The sequence below is a fragment of the Cervus canadensis genome, chromosome 17 (genome assembly GCF_019320065.1).
Source record: "Cervus canadensis isolate Bull #8, Minnesota chromosome 17, ASM1932006v1, whole genome shotgun sequence".
Lineage (NCBI taxonomy): Eukaryota > Metazoa > Chordata > Mammalia > Artiodactyla > Cervidae > Cervus > Cervus canadensis.
The window spans coordinates 8781516-8796791 of NC_057402.1; the positions used below are offsets into that span (position 1 = coordinate 8781516).

Sequence of the window (15276 nt, forward strand, 5' to 3'; positions counted from 1 at the left end):
TAATTTATAAATTAGGTACAGTAAGAGACTAACAATAATAACTAATAAGAACAATTATAACAGTATACTGTAATAAAAGTTAGGTGAGTATGATCTCTTTCTTTTTCTCAGAATATCTTGTACAAATTTAATGACTTTTCCATCTTAGCTAAACACTTAGCATGCACTGTAGCTGTAACCTTTGTAGTTTGAGGTACAGCAGCAAAATGGGCATGAATTCCTTTTTCCTTCATCGCAGTTTCACAGATTTGTTCTTACTGTAGAGCTTAGCAGGCTGAGCATATTGATTTTTTTTCTTCCTTATTAAGTCAAGAACTTTCATCTTTTCACTTAATATATTATGGCTTCTCTTTGGTATATCGGAATTGCCAGCATCACTGTTCTTGTGCTTTGGGGTCATTATTAATAAAATAGGGGTTACTTAACATAAGCACTGACCTGATAACCAAGACGTCCACCCAGTGACTCACGGGCGGGATATGCTGGACAGAGGGCTGATTCACCTTCCGGCGGGGCAGAGAAATGGTGCAAGATTTCATCATGCAGCTCAGTGGTGTGCGGTTGAGAACTCAGTTGTTTATTTCTAAAATTTTCCATTTCGTATTTTTGGACCATAGTTGACCTTGGAAAGTGAAACTAAAGATGGAGAGGGGGCTACTGTGAAAGATTTATCTGTAGCAGTAGTTGTATTTATTAAACGAAATACTGTAAAACAAGTTAATTGTAGATTGGTTTAAGTTGCTCTAAAGAAGCATACCTAATTTTCCAAATGTGCACATTACCTTTTCAGTTAAAAAGTCTCCTGGGGCTGATGTCACCTGCAGTTTGCCAAGGCATTTAAGCACCTCAAAAGAGCCAAATCTAGGTCTTTCTTTCCCTGGGCCAAAGCAGCCTTCCCCAAATGGCAGTGCCAATTCAGTGCAAGCAGTTAATGGGGAAGAAGAGAAGGACTTCTCTCCTGAAGAAGCATTGTTTAGTGATCAGCCTGTGTTTTTTAGGTAAATCATTCAATTTTGATAACAAAAGACATTATTTTAGAGTTTGAAAGTTGTTCTTTAATGTGTTTGTGTGACACAGAAATCGTGGCGTTACCTCAGCTTTCCTCTGCACTGGCAAATAATCAGCGGGTATGAGTCAGACATGACCGAAGTGACTTAGCACACATACATGCATACTTATTTATATGAGGCTTCCTGGGTGGTGTCAGTGGTGAAGAATCCGCCTGCCACTGTAGGAGACACAAGAGATGCGGGTTTGATGCCTGAGTTGGGAAGATCCTCTGGAGGAGGAAATGGCAACCCACTCCAGTATTCTTGCCTGGAAAATTCCATGGTGGGCTACAGTCCATGGGACTCTAAATTAGAGTTGGACATGGCTGAGTGTGTGCATGCGCGCGCGCACACACACACACACACACTTATGTGTGGGCCCCACCCACATGTACCTCTCATTTACACATAGTAACCCTGGGTCAGGGCTCATCCTCCTGTTGATCCTGTAGCAGGAATTTTCTCTTCTCTTAGTTTCTTCTTTTTTCCTCTTTCTGTCCCTCTCTTCCTGATTACTTTCAGAGCCTGTTAGTGTCTCCATGACCGTGATGCTGTCTCTTTCCCTCACACACCTCACCTTCAGCACCCCTCCCTTTTCCCTTACGGGGATTTTCTGTCTGGTTTCTCTGCCCTTCCCTATCACTGCTGTGTCTCTTGTGACCCTCGGCTCTCTGGCTAAGTTGGCATCATAGGGAAACCCAGGTCCCTACACTGCTGCTGGCTGCTATGACTACAGCCAGCCACTAGCTGGTTGCCTGCCGTTTCCAGTTCCATTAATTCTTCCCTTCTTTCTTTCCCAGCCCTTGATGGTGGGGATGGAGCCTAGGCTCTATTGAAAGGAAAGAGGTCAAAGATCAAAACCACCTCTGTTATGAGAGACAACTCCCTTCCCTGGCTTTCTGTACTCCTCTCCTGCTGACATCAGTGTCCAATGTTCTCTCTAAGGTTGGACTTTGGCAGTTGTTGTCGTTCAGTCGCTGAGTCAATGTCTGACTCTTTGCAACCCAATGGAGTGTAGCCCCCCAGGCTCCTCAGTCCATGGGATTTCCCGGGCAAGAATCCTGAAGTGGGTTGCCATTTCCTTCTCCAGGGAATCTTCCTTACTCAGGAGTCGAACCCGTGTCTCCTGCATTGGCAGGCAGATTCTTTACCACTGAGTCACCTGGGAAGTTCTAAGTAGGCAGTACAACTATTTTAAAGTGTTTTCATGTTTTGAATATCTTGTGTATTGATGAAGATAGTCAGAAAATATAATGGAATGTGAGAATTGGAAAGATCCTGAAATAGAGGATCTCTGGTGATTCTTAACTTTTCTTTCATAAAGAGCCTCTTTTATTATTTTCCCACTTTGCTTTTTTATTAAAAAATTTTTTCTGCCAAAAAAACTGTGTGTCCTAAGAAATAATTTGAATTCTTACTTTATATTAATCACGTATAAGCTGCCAATTTTTATTTTTTATGAACACTGGATAACCATTATAAAAAAAACCGAATCATTACAATTCTGATTTGAGCACATGGAAACTTGGCACTTTTTAATTAGTTTGTGTAGACTCACTTACTTAGGTAAATATTTGTTTTTTCCACTAGACTGCTTAATAGCTTGTAGATTTCTATTTCTACTCTCAAAAACTGCTAGAGTGTCTAGGACCCTGGTGTAATACTTAGTGATATAGTTTAGATTACTCACTTTACTGACGAGGAAGTTAATGCAAGAGAGGAGAGGTGACTTGCTCAAGGCCACACAGTTAGTGGCCAAGCCAGGACTAGAATGGAGGTCTTCTTAATCCCAAATTCAGTACATTTTCCAATTAATGACATAATAGTCTCCTCTCCTACAAACATTTATTCACTCCACAAATATATATTGAACACATTATATGTGCGTCAGATTTTGTTCTAGGTACAGTGAACAGAGTAGAGAAAAATACTGAGTTTAGCTTACAGATAATTAAAATATTTGATGTGCCCTATTACGTGCCTCAGATGATCAGTGAGAAGGTGGCAGGGCTGTTGAGGGGCTGTTGCCATAGAACCAGATACAGGCGGGCGTTTGGAATGAGGGGTGACCAGGACCCCAGACTTCCTATAGTCACTGATGTAGGTTCAGCATTTCCTTTTTCCTGTAGGTTAAGGACTTTTGCAGGATGACTTGGGATGACTTAGTGTATAACCACTGACATTAATTCTGTAGTAAAATGTGTTTCAACTTGCAGTTTACAGTCCAACTTTTGGAAGCCAACTGCTTTTGTTTGATGTGTATAGTTGTAATTTCATTCAGAATCCCCAAGTGTGTCAATATCCTGTTTACAAGCATTAATTTCAAGAATGTTAAAATTCACCAATGTAGATGGGGTTTAAAAATTAACTGATGAAGACACTTAGGCGCAGAGAGTTTAAATTACTTGCCTTGACTGTATCCCATATAACTGATAAAACTAGGGTTCATGTCAGGGTCTTCTGGATCTTTGTTTCATCATGCTACTAAAATAAATACCTCAGCTCTTCTTTTTTACTTCTTGGTGATGATTATATTATTTGGTTTAGTATTTTTATTAGTTTGCTGTCTGTATGAATTGAATACTTGCCAGAATAAATTTTTCTAACTTAAATTTTGATTAGTAAATGAGGAAAAGGTTTTTAAAATATAATAAAATAAATAAAATTTATAAGATTAACATGGTTTAGTTGTTATATTGTCTTAAGAAGGTATACAGCTGAAAGACATTCTCTTTTATTTAGATCTTAATATATTCACATTATTTATTTTGTGGTTTTTATTCTCCAGTTGAAAAGGTTAATTTACATCTAATTTCAGCTATTAGTAATTTTTAATATAAATAACTCCCCTTCTTTCTTTATCTTCAGAGAATTTAGATTCACATCAGAAGTTCCTATTCGACTTGATTATCATGGGAAACACGTATCAATGGATCAGGTCTGGAAATTTTGCACAAATATACTCTACAGAATTATCTCATTTGTTTTTCTAGTGGATTCAGTTTTTAGGAAACTTTTTCCATCGTAGTTTATATGTTTGAAATGAAGTGTAAGATTTTAAAATTTAATTCTATTTTTAAAGTAAATATAATTTACTTAAGAATCTATGAGTAAAATTTGGATGTCAGTTGGGTCTTATAAAATACATGTACTTTTTTGATATAAATATTTTAGGTGTTAGCTTAATTAGTGAATTTTTTTTTTATTTTAAAGGGTACATTAGCTGGGATTTTGATTGGTCTCGCCCAGTTAAACTGCTCTGAACTAAAGCTGAAGAGGCTTTTCTATCGGCATGGGTAAGTTGATTTATCATATGAGACTTTAAGATGTAGTTACTAAAGTTAGTTTACAGTTAACCAACATACATAATTTAATTATTTTACAGTGTTATTTGAAGAGAGCTCATTTTTAGAGGATTTTTACTGTCTAGGGGCTATTTTTTTATTCTGAGAGAATAGTAGTAGTTTGAAGAGAGCATTTCACTAAAAAGCAGCTGTAGTTAGGATTTTTTTAATAATTTCCCAAAGTTATAAATTCACCTATATGGAAGTTCACAAGGTAATGGTCCTTAGTAGCTGAGAACTATGTGACAATTTATAGATGTTGAATTAATCCTATGCCAAAGCTTTAGATGTTAAAGAAGTAAAAACAGTGGAAATGCACACTTGTGTATATTACCTTAGCCTTTTATAGAAATTATTAGCATTACAATTAGGTTAAATGTATGTGTATACACACACACACACATATGTAGTAACATTGAAAATCTATAAAATTTCGTCCATGTAATTTGTAGATTTTTTTTGTCTTAAGTGAAAAGAACAAAAAATATCCCCCAAACTGTGTAAACCTATAAATTTCACTCTTCTTCCCATATACTAATAGTCATTTTCTCTAGTTTGCTAGGTGTGGACAAATTATTCTCATATGCAATCACCGAATGGCTTACTGACATTAAGAAGAACCAGCTGCCAGGAATCCTGGGAGGCGTTGGGCCTATGCATTCACTAGTACAACTAGGTGAGTGTTCTTTTTTAATTAGAAGATAACTTACTTTACCTGATCAGTGATTCTTAACCCTTTTGGGATTATGGATGCTTTTGAGAATCTATGTGAGGATCATCTTTCTAGAAAAATCTACCCGTTAGTCATACACAGCAAGTGTTGCCTCCCATTTTAGGGGTTAAAAATCCACGGGTTAGAATGATACCAGAGACTTGAGCTCCAATGGTCCTATTTTTCTTTTTAAATGTTTTCTTATTGTGATAAAAGTCACATAATATAAAACACGCTATTTTAACTGTATTTAACTGTACATTTCGGTGGCACTGAGTATGTTCACATTGTTGTGCAGCTCTCACCATCATCTATCTCCCGAACTTTTCACTTTCCTAAACTGAACTCTGTCCCCATTAAACTCTTAGGTCCTCCTTCCTCACCACCCTCCTGACCCACCTCCGGCATCTGCCGATGTATCTTCCGACTCTTTGAATTTGAGGAAGATACCGTGCCTGTTCTAGGCACCTTGTATAAATGGAAGCAAGCAGCCCTTGCCTTCACCTGCTGTCCTCCAGCACCCCTGTTAATTTCTGAGTGTTGACTGTTGTTCTAGTGCAAGGCCTCAGGGACTTGGTCTGGCTGCCCATCGAGCAGTACCGAAGGGACGGCCGCATCGTCAGGGGCTTCCAGAGAGGCGCGGCCTCCTTCGGCACCTCGACGGCGATGGCTGCTCTCGAGCTCACGAACAGGGTGGTTCAAACCATACAGGTGACTTGCAGTAGACACTTTAATCTCCAGAAAGAGGAAGAGCCCTTATGAACACCTGACTTATTTTGGTTTTAAAATGACACTGTGAAAATGTTTAAAATCCTGAGAATATTTTATTTGTAATGACTTAGTATCATTACATTTTTTTTGATTAGCTGTCCATTGTTACATAATTAGTAGAATTAAGTGGTGGACTACAGTGTCAAATTTGTTTGCCTGTTTCAGGTAAATTATAACTTTTAAGTTAGCCAAAGATTTATTATCACTCCCTTTCTGTGGTAAGATCATAGCTGAATGTAATGACGGCACTAGAGATCCAATAGTAGTTGTATTCAGGTTTGCTATTAAGTGTTAAACTCTAGTTGGCCTTATCCAGTTGTGCAGAGACCACGCATTCTCGTCTAGCCTGGTAACAGAGTGTTCTCAGAAGAGAGATGAGGAACTGAAAAAAGCTGCTCAATGCAGATACTAATGTATACGTTAACGTTCTTGTTATAAAAGGAATGCATTCTGGTTGTAAAGAATTCAGATGCTGCAGAAGGGCCTGCCTGAGGGTGGGAGTCCCTCAGCTGTTCCTCACTCCCCATAGGAAGTGGGCTGCTGGAGCATACCTCCCCAGACTCTGTTCTGACTCACCCTTTCCTCTCTGATGGAACCATCCAGGCAGCGGCAGAGACTGCGTATGACATGGTGTCTCCAGGCACCCTTTCTATCGAGCCCAAGAAGGTCAGAAGGTTCCCCCATCACCGGTTAGCCCACCAGCCAGTGGACCTGAGGGAAGGGGTGGCCAAGGCCTACAGTGTCGTGAAGGAGGTGAGTGGCTGCCCCAGGGGATGGGCCGGAGCAGTTTGCGTCCTTTCCTGGAGTTTGTCTAAAGAGCATCAGGGCTTGGGCTTTGTTCTGAAGGAACCCCAAGGGTGGCTTTGGGACTGTTTTGCCACTGATGAGTGCAGATATGTGTGTAGGTAAGAGGGGAGGGCTACGTCCTGGCCTGCAGGCTCTCAAGAAGACTATCGATCTCATGGGAAGACTGGTCTCTTTATGGACAGAGGCAAGCAAAGGGTGGTAGAAGCACACCACCAGTTCATGGAAGTTCATGGAACTCACCAGGGAAGTTTACGCATGTTTGTATTTTGCTGGTTTCCTCAGATTTCTTTAAAAAGCAAATTTTTTTAGGTTAATCGCAAACCCTAATTCCGTTCCCATGCGTTCACAATCCTGAAGATGGTACATTTTTTTTCTATTCATGTTTTTATAGTTTCATATAAGTATGTCATCATAAGCAAATACTATTGTTTATATTTTAAAAGTTAGCATAAATTGTATCATATATCTGTAAATTTTGTCTCAAGATACATCCTTGTTGATATATGTAGGTCTGATTTAAACTTTTATCATGTTTCATTGTGTGAATATAGCATAATTTATTTATCTTTGTGTTGGTGGACAGTTTCCATTTTTTCCCCTAAAATACTGCCATTGGAATGTCATTTAAAGGTCCCTTTGTTCACATGTGCAAGAGGTTATTAAAGGTGGAATTGGTGATTTGTAACTGTTTGAATCCTGAGACTTATTAAGCATTGCCAGATTTATTAAGCATTGCCAGATTGTAATTTAGTTGCACCAGTGAATCCTGGTCCTTTATGGATCTTGACGGGAGCATTCCCTCCGTGTCTTAATCTTTTTCTTTTTTTAATTGACATATGAGGAAGTTTGAGGTTATTTTACTTATGATTTGTGTATTAGGATTTTATTAACGATATTTCCCCCTCTCGTATTCCGACAGACAGAAGTGCCTTAGGACAGTCTTTTACCTGACAAAAGTAACCTCTTTGGTTCCAAATGCAGGAAGACCACTGAAGTAAGGATATGTATTAGTGGCTAAATAAAGGCAAGGCCACTGGTCACCTCTCTTAAAAAGAGATTTAGTCGGGAGAATAAAGAGAGCTGATAACCTGTCAGATCTGTTCCTATAGATGTCAGGATTGGGCCAGTTGTCAGTAGACATGTTAGAAATCAGGTTTGTAAAAACAATCCTGGGCTTTCAGGCATAGCAGGGGCGGCTGGCAGCCGGATATTATAGCACTTGGATATGTAGCACTTTGGGCTTCCTGGGTGGCGCAGTGGTAAAGTCTCTGCCTGCCAGTGCAGGAGACACAGGAGACGATGGTTCGATCCCTGGGTCAGGAAGATCCCCTGGAGAAGGAATGGCTACCCACTCCAGTATTCTTTCCTGGAAAATCCAGTGTATGGAGGGGCTTGACAGGCTACAGTCCATGGGGTCAGAGTCAGGCACCATTGAGCAACTAACACTTCACTTCACAGATTGTGAAAGTAAAGACTAGATTTGGGGCCAGGACAAGGTTCCTTGACTTCCCTGAGAGCCTGAAGTTCTTCTCACTATGCCCCTCACTGAAGCGGTCACAAGAGGACAGTGCTTTGTGGCCCTTGGGGATCCTGAGTTAGACAAACGGGAGAGATTTGAAAGCCATATGTGACGACTGACTAGTGACAACAGTGTGACGTTTTACCACCCTGGCTTGACCTACGCGTTTACACATTCAGCTCTAAGGCTCAGCAGTCATGATTATTTTCATGTCACACAGTTGTAAGAAGAATGAAAAATGCTGCAAAAACTTCGTTTCTGGTTATTAGACATGTTCCTGCTTTGTGTTCTCAGAGTTTTCTGTCTTTAATAAAGTGTTCTATTTAGTCTCTTATCTTAATTGAATGTTCCAGTTATCTTTTCTAGTGCATAGCCAGTAATTTAAAACTAATTAAATTATTTTCTGGAGCTCAATAGGATTAGGTTTTCCTGTTGCAGTTGAAACACAGGAGTTATCGCCATATTCATTTAGTGATTATATTTATTCAGGAAGCTTTGTTTGCTAAATTTGATTTAACCAGAGTGATTAATAGAGCCAGAGAAGCTACTCTTGGAGTATTAACTATTTCCGTGCACATCCCTGTGTGAAACTGTAGTCTAGCTACATTTTCTGTACGTAACTGTCACAACAAAATGCTGAATCGCAATTATCCCTTACTTTCCCTTTGGAGAAGAAAATGGCAACCCCCTCCAGTATTCTTGGCTGGAGAATTCCATGGACAGAGGAGCCTAGTGGGCTATGGTCTATGGGGTCACAAAGAGTCAGACACGACCGAGGGACTACCACTTTCCCTTAGAATTGTCATAAAAGAAATTATCCTGGGTTATCTCAAAAGTACAGTTTCTGCTTTAATTTCTGTCTGGTTACAAACCTGCTCTTGATGAACTCTATAATTAGCGTGTTATGAGATTATTTAGAGAGTCTTCTGAGCAGTGATTTACTCCCTTCTCTCCCCTCTTTCCTCAGGGACTCGCAGACACGGCTCAGACCATTTACGAAACCGCCGCTCGGGAACACGAGAGCCGGGGGGTGACGGGCGCCGTGGGGGAAGTCCTGCGCCAGCTCCCCCCGGCCGTGGTGAAACCTCTGATCGTTGCCACAGAAGCGACATCGAACGTCTTGGGTGGCATGAGGAACCAGATCAGGCCAGATGTCCGGCAGGACGAGTCACAGAAGTGGCGCCATGGGGACGAGTGACGGTTCAGACGCGACTCTCGGTGACGACGAGGGTGGAGATGCGGGGCAGAGGGTCCCACCAGCGGCTGCAGAGGGGACTCGTTTACTATTATCACGCTCATCTCAGGAACAAAACCATTTCTTAGTGAAATAATTTAGTATCAAAGCAACATGCAACCAAAACCTTTTGACATTTTAGGGCTAGTTGGTACTTGCCAGTAGACATGTTTGGTGGCTGGTGTCAAAAGTCCGTAAAGCATTTGCTGCCAAGTTAGTAGAATGCTTGCTTTTATTAAAATGACTGTAATTTTCCTCGTTACAGACAAGCTATCATTGGAAACCTCCTTTTACAGTACAGGGTGCTCAGAAGCGTTTTGAGTACTTTGAAAGCACTATATTTATGTTGCTCCAAGGAGTTGATTTTTCTCCATGTTTAAAGAGAATCACAGCTTCAAAACTTTCATTAAAAATGAGAGACAGAAGCCACAGGGAAAATAAAGCAAATAGGATTTTCAATATAAATATCAGTGAGGAAAAAATAACCCAGTCTGTTGGATTTAGTGTTCACGCAGTCAAGAACGTCGTTTCCATTTGCTCAGAAAATCCTTCTATGGGAGTTTGAGAACGTGAATGTCGCAGACTTGTTCTGTTGTGTTGCACTTTATTATGTGTATGTGTGTGTGTGTGTGTGTTTAGATTAATACAAGTCATGTACTATATTCTACATGTAATTTACAGAGTTACACAAACTATAAGGAGGACTAAGTATGAAGGTTTTTGGCAAAGGAAGGTAACTCAAATGTAGTAACTTTCGTTTATTCTAAGTATAATGAAAATGTCATTCTATAATGAACTGGGGCCCATATAATTGTTTGTTTATTCAAATTTAAGCAGGTATAGTGCAAGCTTATTAGGGGTGTGTGGAAAGGGAGATTGAAAGTGGTTTTTACTTTTTTGAAATTAACCAAAAAATCCTCCAAATATGCCCTAGTCAGCTATTTTGAAGCACCATTTTTACTTGGTTAACAGTGTACATTTTGATATTCTGTCAGGAATGAATAAAGTATTTTTATTTAAAGGTAAAATTGCTTTATGCTTCCATGAATAGTTTGCTTCTCTTAGAGCATATTCATAGATGCAATGCTAGGATTTACTCCAAAATCCTTGGGAACACTTTCTCAAAATTGATTTTGGTTAATGTTAAGCAGATCATTACCTAGGTGTGAGAAGGAAATTGTTCTCCAGAACTCCTTCTCTGACTTTAGATTAATCTAGCAGAAAGAAAACATAGGATTTTGTATTCATCCTGTATTTAAAGTGTCATGATGTGAGCTCTCATTTCCTAGAATGGGGGGGATGTCATCGAGTTGAAGTTGAATTTCAGAACTACTTTCAGTTTGGGGTTTGAAAAATGACATTGGATCAGTTTCATTCTTGAAACTTTCTACGAGAAAGCAAAAATCCGAACATTTAAAATTGGTAAAATTTTGTTAAATAGCGTTTAAGTCTGTCTTGTTCTCTTTTTACTACTGAAAAACTTGAACGGCCAGTGCTCAGAAAACCACCTATTGAAGGGTCAGAGGACCATTTGTTACTAGACCCCAGCTGGATGGAGCCCACCTAGAATGTGGTCCTGAGTAAACAGGAATCATGGCTCTTTACTGTGTGAAGCTTCAACCTGCTTCTGGGGTGCTTTCCGGGCACCCTTGCATCAATCCCAGCATTTTCCCTTGCACGGAACATGCTGGGTATGATATGTGTGATAAGGAATCAAACTGAAAAACGCTCAAATTTAAAAACATAAAATCTCCTTAACTTTTAAATACATTTTCCATACTGTATTTAATTGAACTTAATTAGTATAGGGAGAAATAATCATCCTCTTCTCTGTACTCTGAGTTGCAGATGGACCCATTTTTTGACAAATTGGGTTTATAAGTCCCATTAAGCATATCTTTATTACATAATTTCCATGGCTCTCTCTTCTGCCCTCCTGCACCTGCTTTTGATAGAATCCACCTTTGGGATCAGAAACCTTGTGTCTCAGAAAGACTTAGTGTCAAGGCGCTGTTCATGGTCACTTTAAACCAAGATGCTCTTTACCTGAGATGTTTACGTGGAAGAACTGTGTGTGTATTTGAACACTTTGCCATTGTTAAATATCCATAATTTTTTTGTTTTTTAATAGTGTCTTTTCTAACTTTTACGCCATGCTGACACGGTAAAGAGTGTGGCAGGATGCTTGTGTGGCCAGGTCTGTGACTTACCTAGAGGTGACTTGGCCAAGACATTCAGCTCTAAGCCTCAGTGTGCCCCTCTGTAAATGAAGGGGCTTCTTACGACAGCAGAGATTTTCAGATGATTGGAGCATGCGCACGTGTGCGAGCAAGCGTGCGAGTGTGAATGATGGTGTGGGGTGTAGCACTTAGTCGTGGGCCCCAGGCCTGTGACACCTTGAACAGGTGGCATTGCCAGAGTCCTGGCCGTATGACACCCACAGAAGCCCCGGCTCCTCCAGGTCTCTGATCTCTCAGACCAATGTGTTTCTGAACGGTGCCTTCAAGGCTGACCTCTGAGTGGAGTAGACAGCATGTCCGTGTATCGCTGCATTGAGTCCGTGTGTGTATCTCCCCGAGGGGCCAGGTAAGCAAGCTTGATCAGGAAGCATCAGTGAGTTTCAGAACCTCACAGGGTTACAGGAACACAGTAAGACCGCCTTACATGATAAAGGCAGCAGGGGCCATGGTGATGTCTTCTCTTGATTCGGGCTGATTGGGATCCCCCGATTTCCTTGTCTGTCCACAGATGGCTATCGTTTACTAGTACAATGTCCGCTCAGCACTCGCCTTTTAGAACAGATAGGATGGCATGTTTTTTGTAGATATCGTAGCAAAGACTTCCATTTTAGTAAAGCTTGAGTCCAATTTGGATTCCCACTTAAGCAAGCACATGTATGTAACGTCAACATTTTTATAATACAGAACTCAAGAAAAAAAAAAATCTTCCCAAGTAGCAATGTGCTTAAAATGGCAAAAAGACAAAAAACTAGTATTTCTTGCTCCTGCTATGTGTCACTTTTAAATGCTGTTGAAATAGTTTCAGTTTTTAAGGGAATTACTTTTTAACCATCTCCTTTAAAAACGGTGTTCTGTAGGTTTAGTGCCTTTGTTCAGTTCTCAAACAGGCAAAACAACTACGTCTGCTGCTTGGGGGCCGCTCGCCGCCCTCGGGTACCATCGAGTTGGGTCGTGTGCCCCAAACTTGCCCTCACCAGAGACAAGAGACAGGGCAGAGGTGGAGTTCAGCAGTTTTAAACCAGAAGTCCACACTTGCACTAGGTAGTTTTAGGATTAACAATTTATTATCTTAACATTAATTTAGATCTTATATATATATATATATATATATACACATATATATAAAAGCCACATGACCTGACTTCAGAAAAATCGTTTAACTCTGCTTTGCTTCAGTTTTCTCAGACCTCCGTGGGGTGTGTTTCCTCAGCTTCATGGGGACTGTGGCAGGGCTAGTGGTCTGCGGTGAGCAGTCTATTCCCTGCTTCCCTTCATGTCCTCTTGACCGACCTAAGACATGGGAGAAAATGTCTGTAAACTTCTTTAAGCCTCTTGAAAGTATAAGGCCCTATGCAAATACAAAGTGATACTTGGTGTCTGCAGATGCATCAGTTGGACGTACCCATTGGTACCGAATTGAATAAATCAAATATAAGTTTGTGAGTCTCAGGTTAAAAAGCAAAGTTGTTTAGATAGTGTATGAATAATGAAGGGGGGAAAAAAATCTTACCAAGAAATCTTGTTTCTTTTTACTGGAAGATACAGTCAGTCTTTTCATTGAAAATAACTGAGTGCTTTAATGCCAATTTATTTTTATCTCAATAGTTTCAAAATCATGCTAGGCACTCTGCTCCCTGTAATAGACTTTATATGCACAGTTGCAAGTCAGCCAGTTTTAATCAAAAGAATTTTCCTTTCATTGTAGTGTCTACAAGTCAAAAATACAGAAGGCCTTCTAGTACATCACAGTTAGCTTCTTTGGGAGGGGGCGGGATAAGAAATTTAGGTGAGTTTCGACAATTCATATTTTGAAGTGTCAGCAATTTTTAAAAACAGAGGTGTTAGACATTTTTTTTTTGCCTCCAGTACCGTGTTGGCCCCTTTGTTTCAAGCACGTAGCCTCATAGAAAACACCAGAATGCTATCTGATGTATTTCAGGAGATTGTAGATGTGATGTTGGCTGACTCAAGGATATCTCTAGTGCTGTGTGTGTTGGGGGGGGCGGGGTTGAAATAGCAGCCCCTCCTTTTAAGAATGTGTTTACTTTGCTGTTTCACATGTATTTTGTGTATATGAAATGGCAGCTTCCAGTTTCTAGTTGGATTTGTCTTACGTTGTTTGTATAATTTGCCAGTCACACAGGACTGTTTGCTTTTCCATTGCAAAATTTGCTAGGGACTCCAATTCAGCTCTTATGTTAATCCATCCTGATTTATTTTGGACATTGAATTGATCTCACCTCAAGTAAAAAACACGTCGTGTATGTTGACTGTCGTTGTTGCTGTTTCCTCATGGAAGTAATTCTAAATGTAAATCCTTTAAGAATACTGATGCTGTATGGTATTTTTGTGGAAATGTTAACTTGTTAGTGTGACTATTTAAAGTATTATGAATTTAAGGATATTCTTGAAGAAAATTAAAATATTTACTCTTTGGAGTTTGCTTTAAATACTATGGTCTTTCTCCAAGAAATGCTCCCTGTATAAAAAGCCTGTTTAACATTTTTTGAAGCAGAGGGTAGATCTGTGTCAGATCCTGTTCTTGGGAAATGGTCTTCCTCTGATCCTGGTACTTAGAGCAACTCTTGTAGCTCCCTGCTACCAATTTCTGAGAAATCAATGTATAGGGTATATGCTGTTAGAGCTTGCCACTCCTTCCCCCTTTTGGATGTTAATTGCTGCATTAGTTATTTTATCTCTAAAATGTAGACTTGCAGCAAACACATTAGTGTTTATGAGGTCTTAGGGACCTAGATATATACTTGAAAAATCTGTTCTTTTTGGAGGAATCTTATTACTTAGGACTATTTTAAAGAAATGTTTAAAGACAATACTTTGACAGATTCTTTGATGACAGATCTCATTACATGACTTCACTTTGCACGATCAGAGAAAAGTCATGGGTCACAACACACCTCACACATGACTTTTTTTTAACTTTTTATTTTATATTGGGGTATAGCCAATTAACAAACAATGTTGGGAGTTTCAGGTGGACAGCAAAGGGACTCAGCCATGCATACACATGTATCCCTTCTCCCCATACCCTTGTGAAAGAGAGGGAAGCAAAGCTTTGTGAGGTGCCTGCTGTGAGCCAGTTATTGTATTATTTGCATAACCTCGTAGCCCCTCTGAGGGGTGGTTATAACAGTCTTTGTTTTCCGGAGGAGGAGACTGAGGTTCAGAGAGGTCAAGGTAGTTGCTCATGGTCTCGTGGTTTGACTCCCAAAGCCCATGCTCATTCTAGGATTTCATTTAAGAGGTGCAGTTGTCTAAATCAGTGAAAACTTCACTAATAAGGAAACCAAGAAAGCAGTTTTGCTAAAAAAAAAACTTGAGGTTAAAGGCCCTTAAGAATACTTGAGTCTGACCAAGTTGCTTATCCTGCATCTTCACCCATCTCCCCACCCCTGGTTGGGCTCCAGTCACAGTCATAAGTCTGGGAATGGGGCTAAATTAGAGTCCTTCCACTTAAAGTATCTTGCCCTTGGGGCTGGTTGAGTCCTGTGGGTCTGTCCTGTACATTGTGAGATGTTCAGCAGCATCACTGGGCTTACTCAGTATACGCAAGTAGCACCTCCTCCCCAGTTACGTGAACCA

The 15276-nt window shown here is 40.1% G+C and overlaps 1 protein-coding gene across 1 annotated transcript in view; it reads left to right on the plus strand.

Annotated features, from left to right (window-relative positions):
- The window catches only part of ATG2B (autophagy related 2B), a 78635-nt gene extending 64521 nt beyond the window's left edge, over window positions 1-14114 (plus strand). Inside the window, 7 exon segments of the mRNA XM_043489548.1 lie at window positions 791-998; window positions 3918-3987; window positions 4263-4345; window positions 4948-5069; window positions 5662-5816; window positions 6480-6629; window positions 9170-14114. Coding sequence (XP_043345483.1) covers window positions 791-998; window positions 3918-3987; window positions 4263-4345; window positions 4948-5069; window positions 5662-5816; window positions 6480-6629; window positions 9170-9400 — 1019 coding nt within the window. The 3' untranslated portion in view covers window positions 9401-14114.
- Window positions 14115-15276: the final 1162 nt, after the last annotated feature.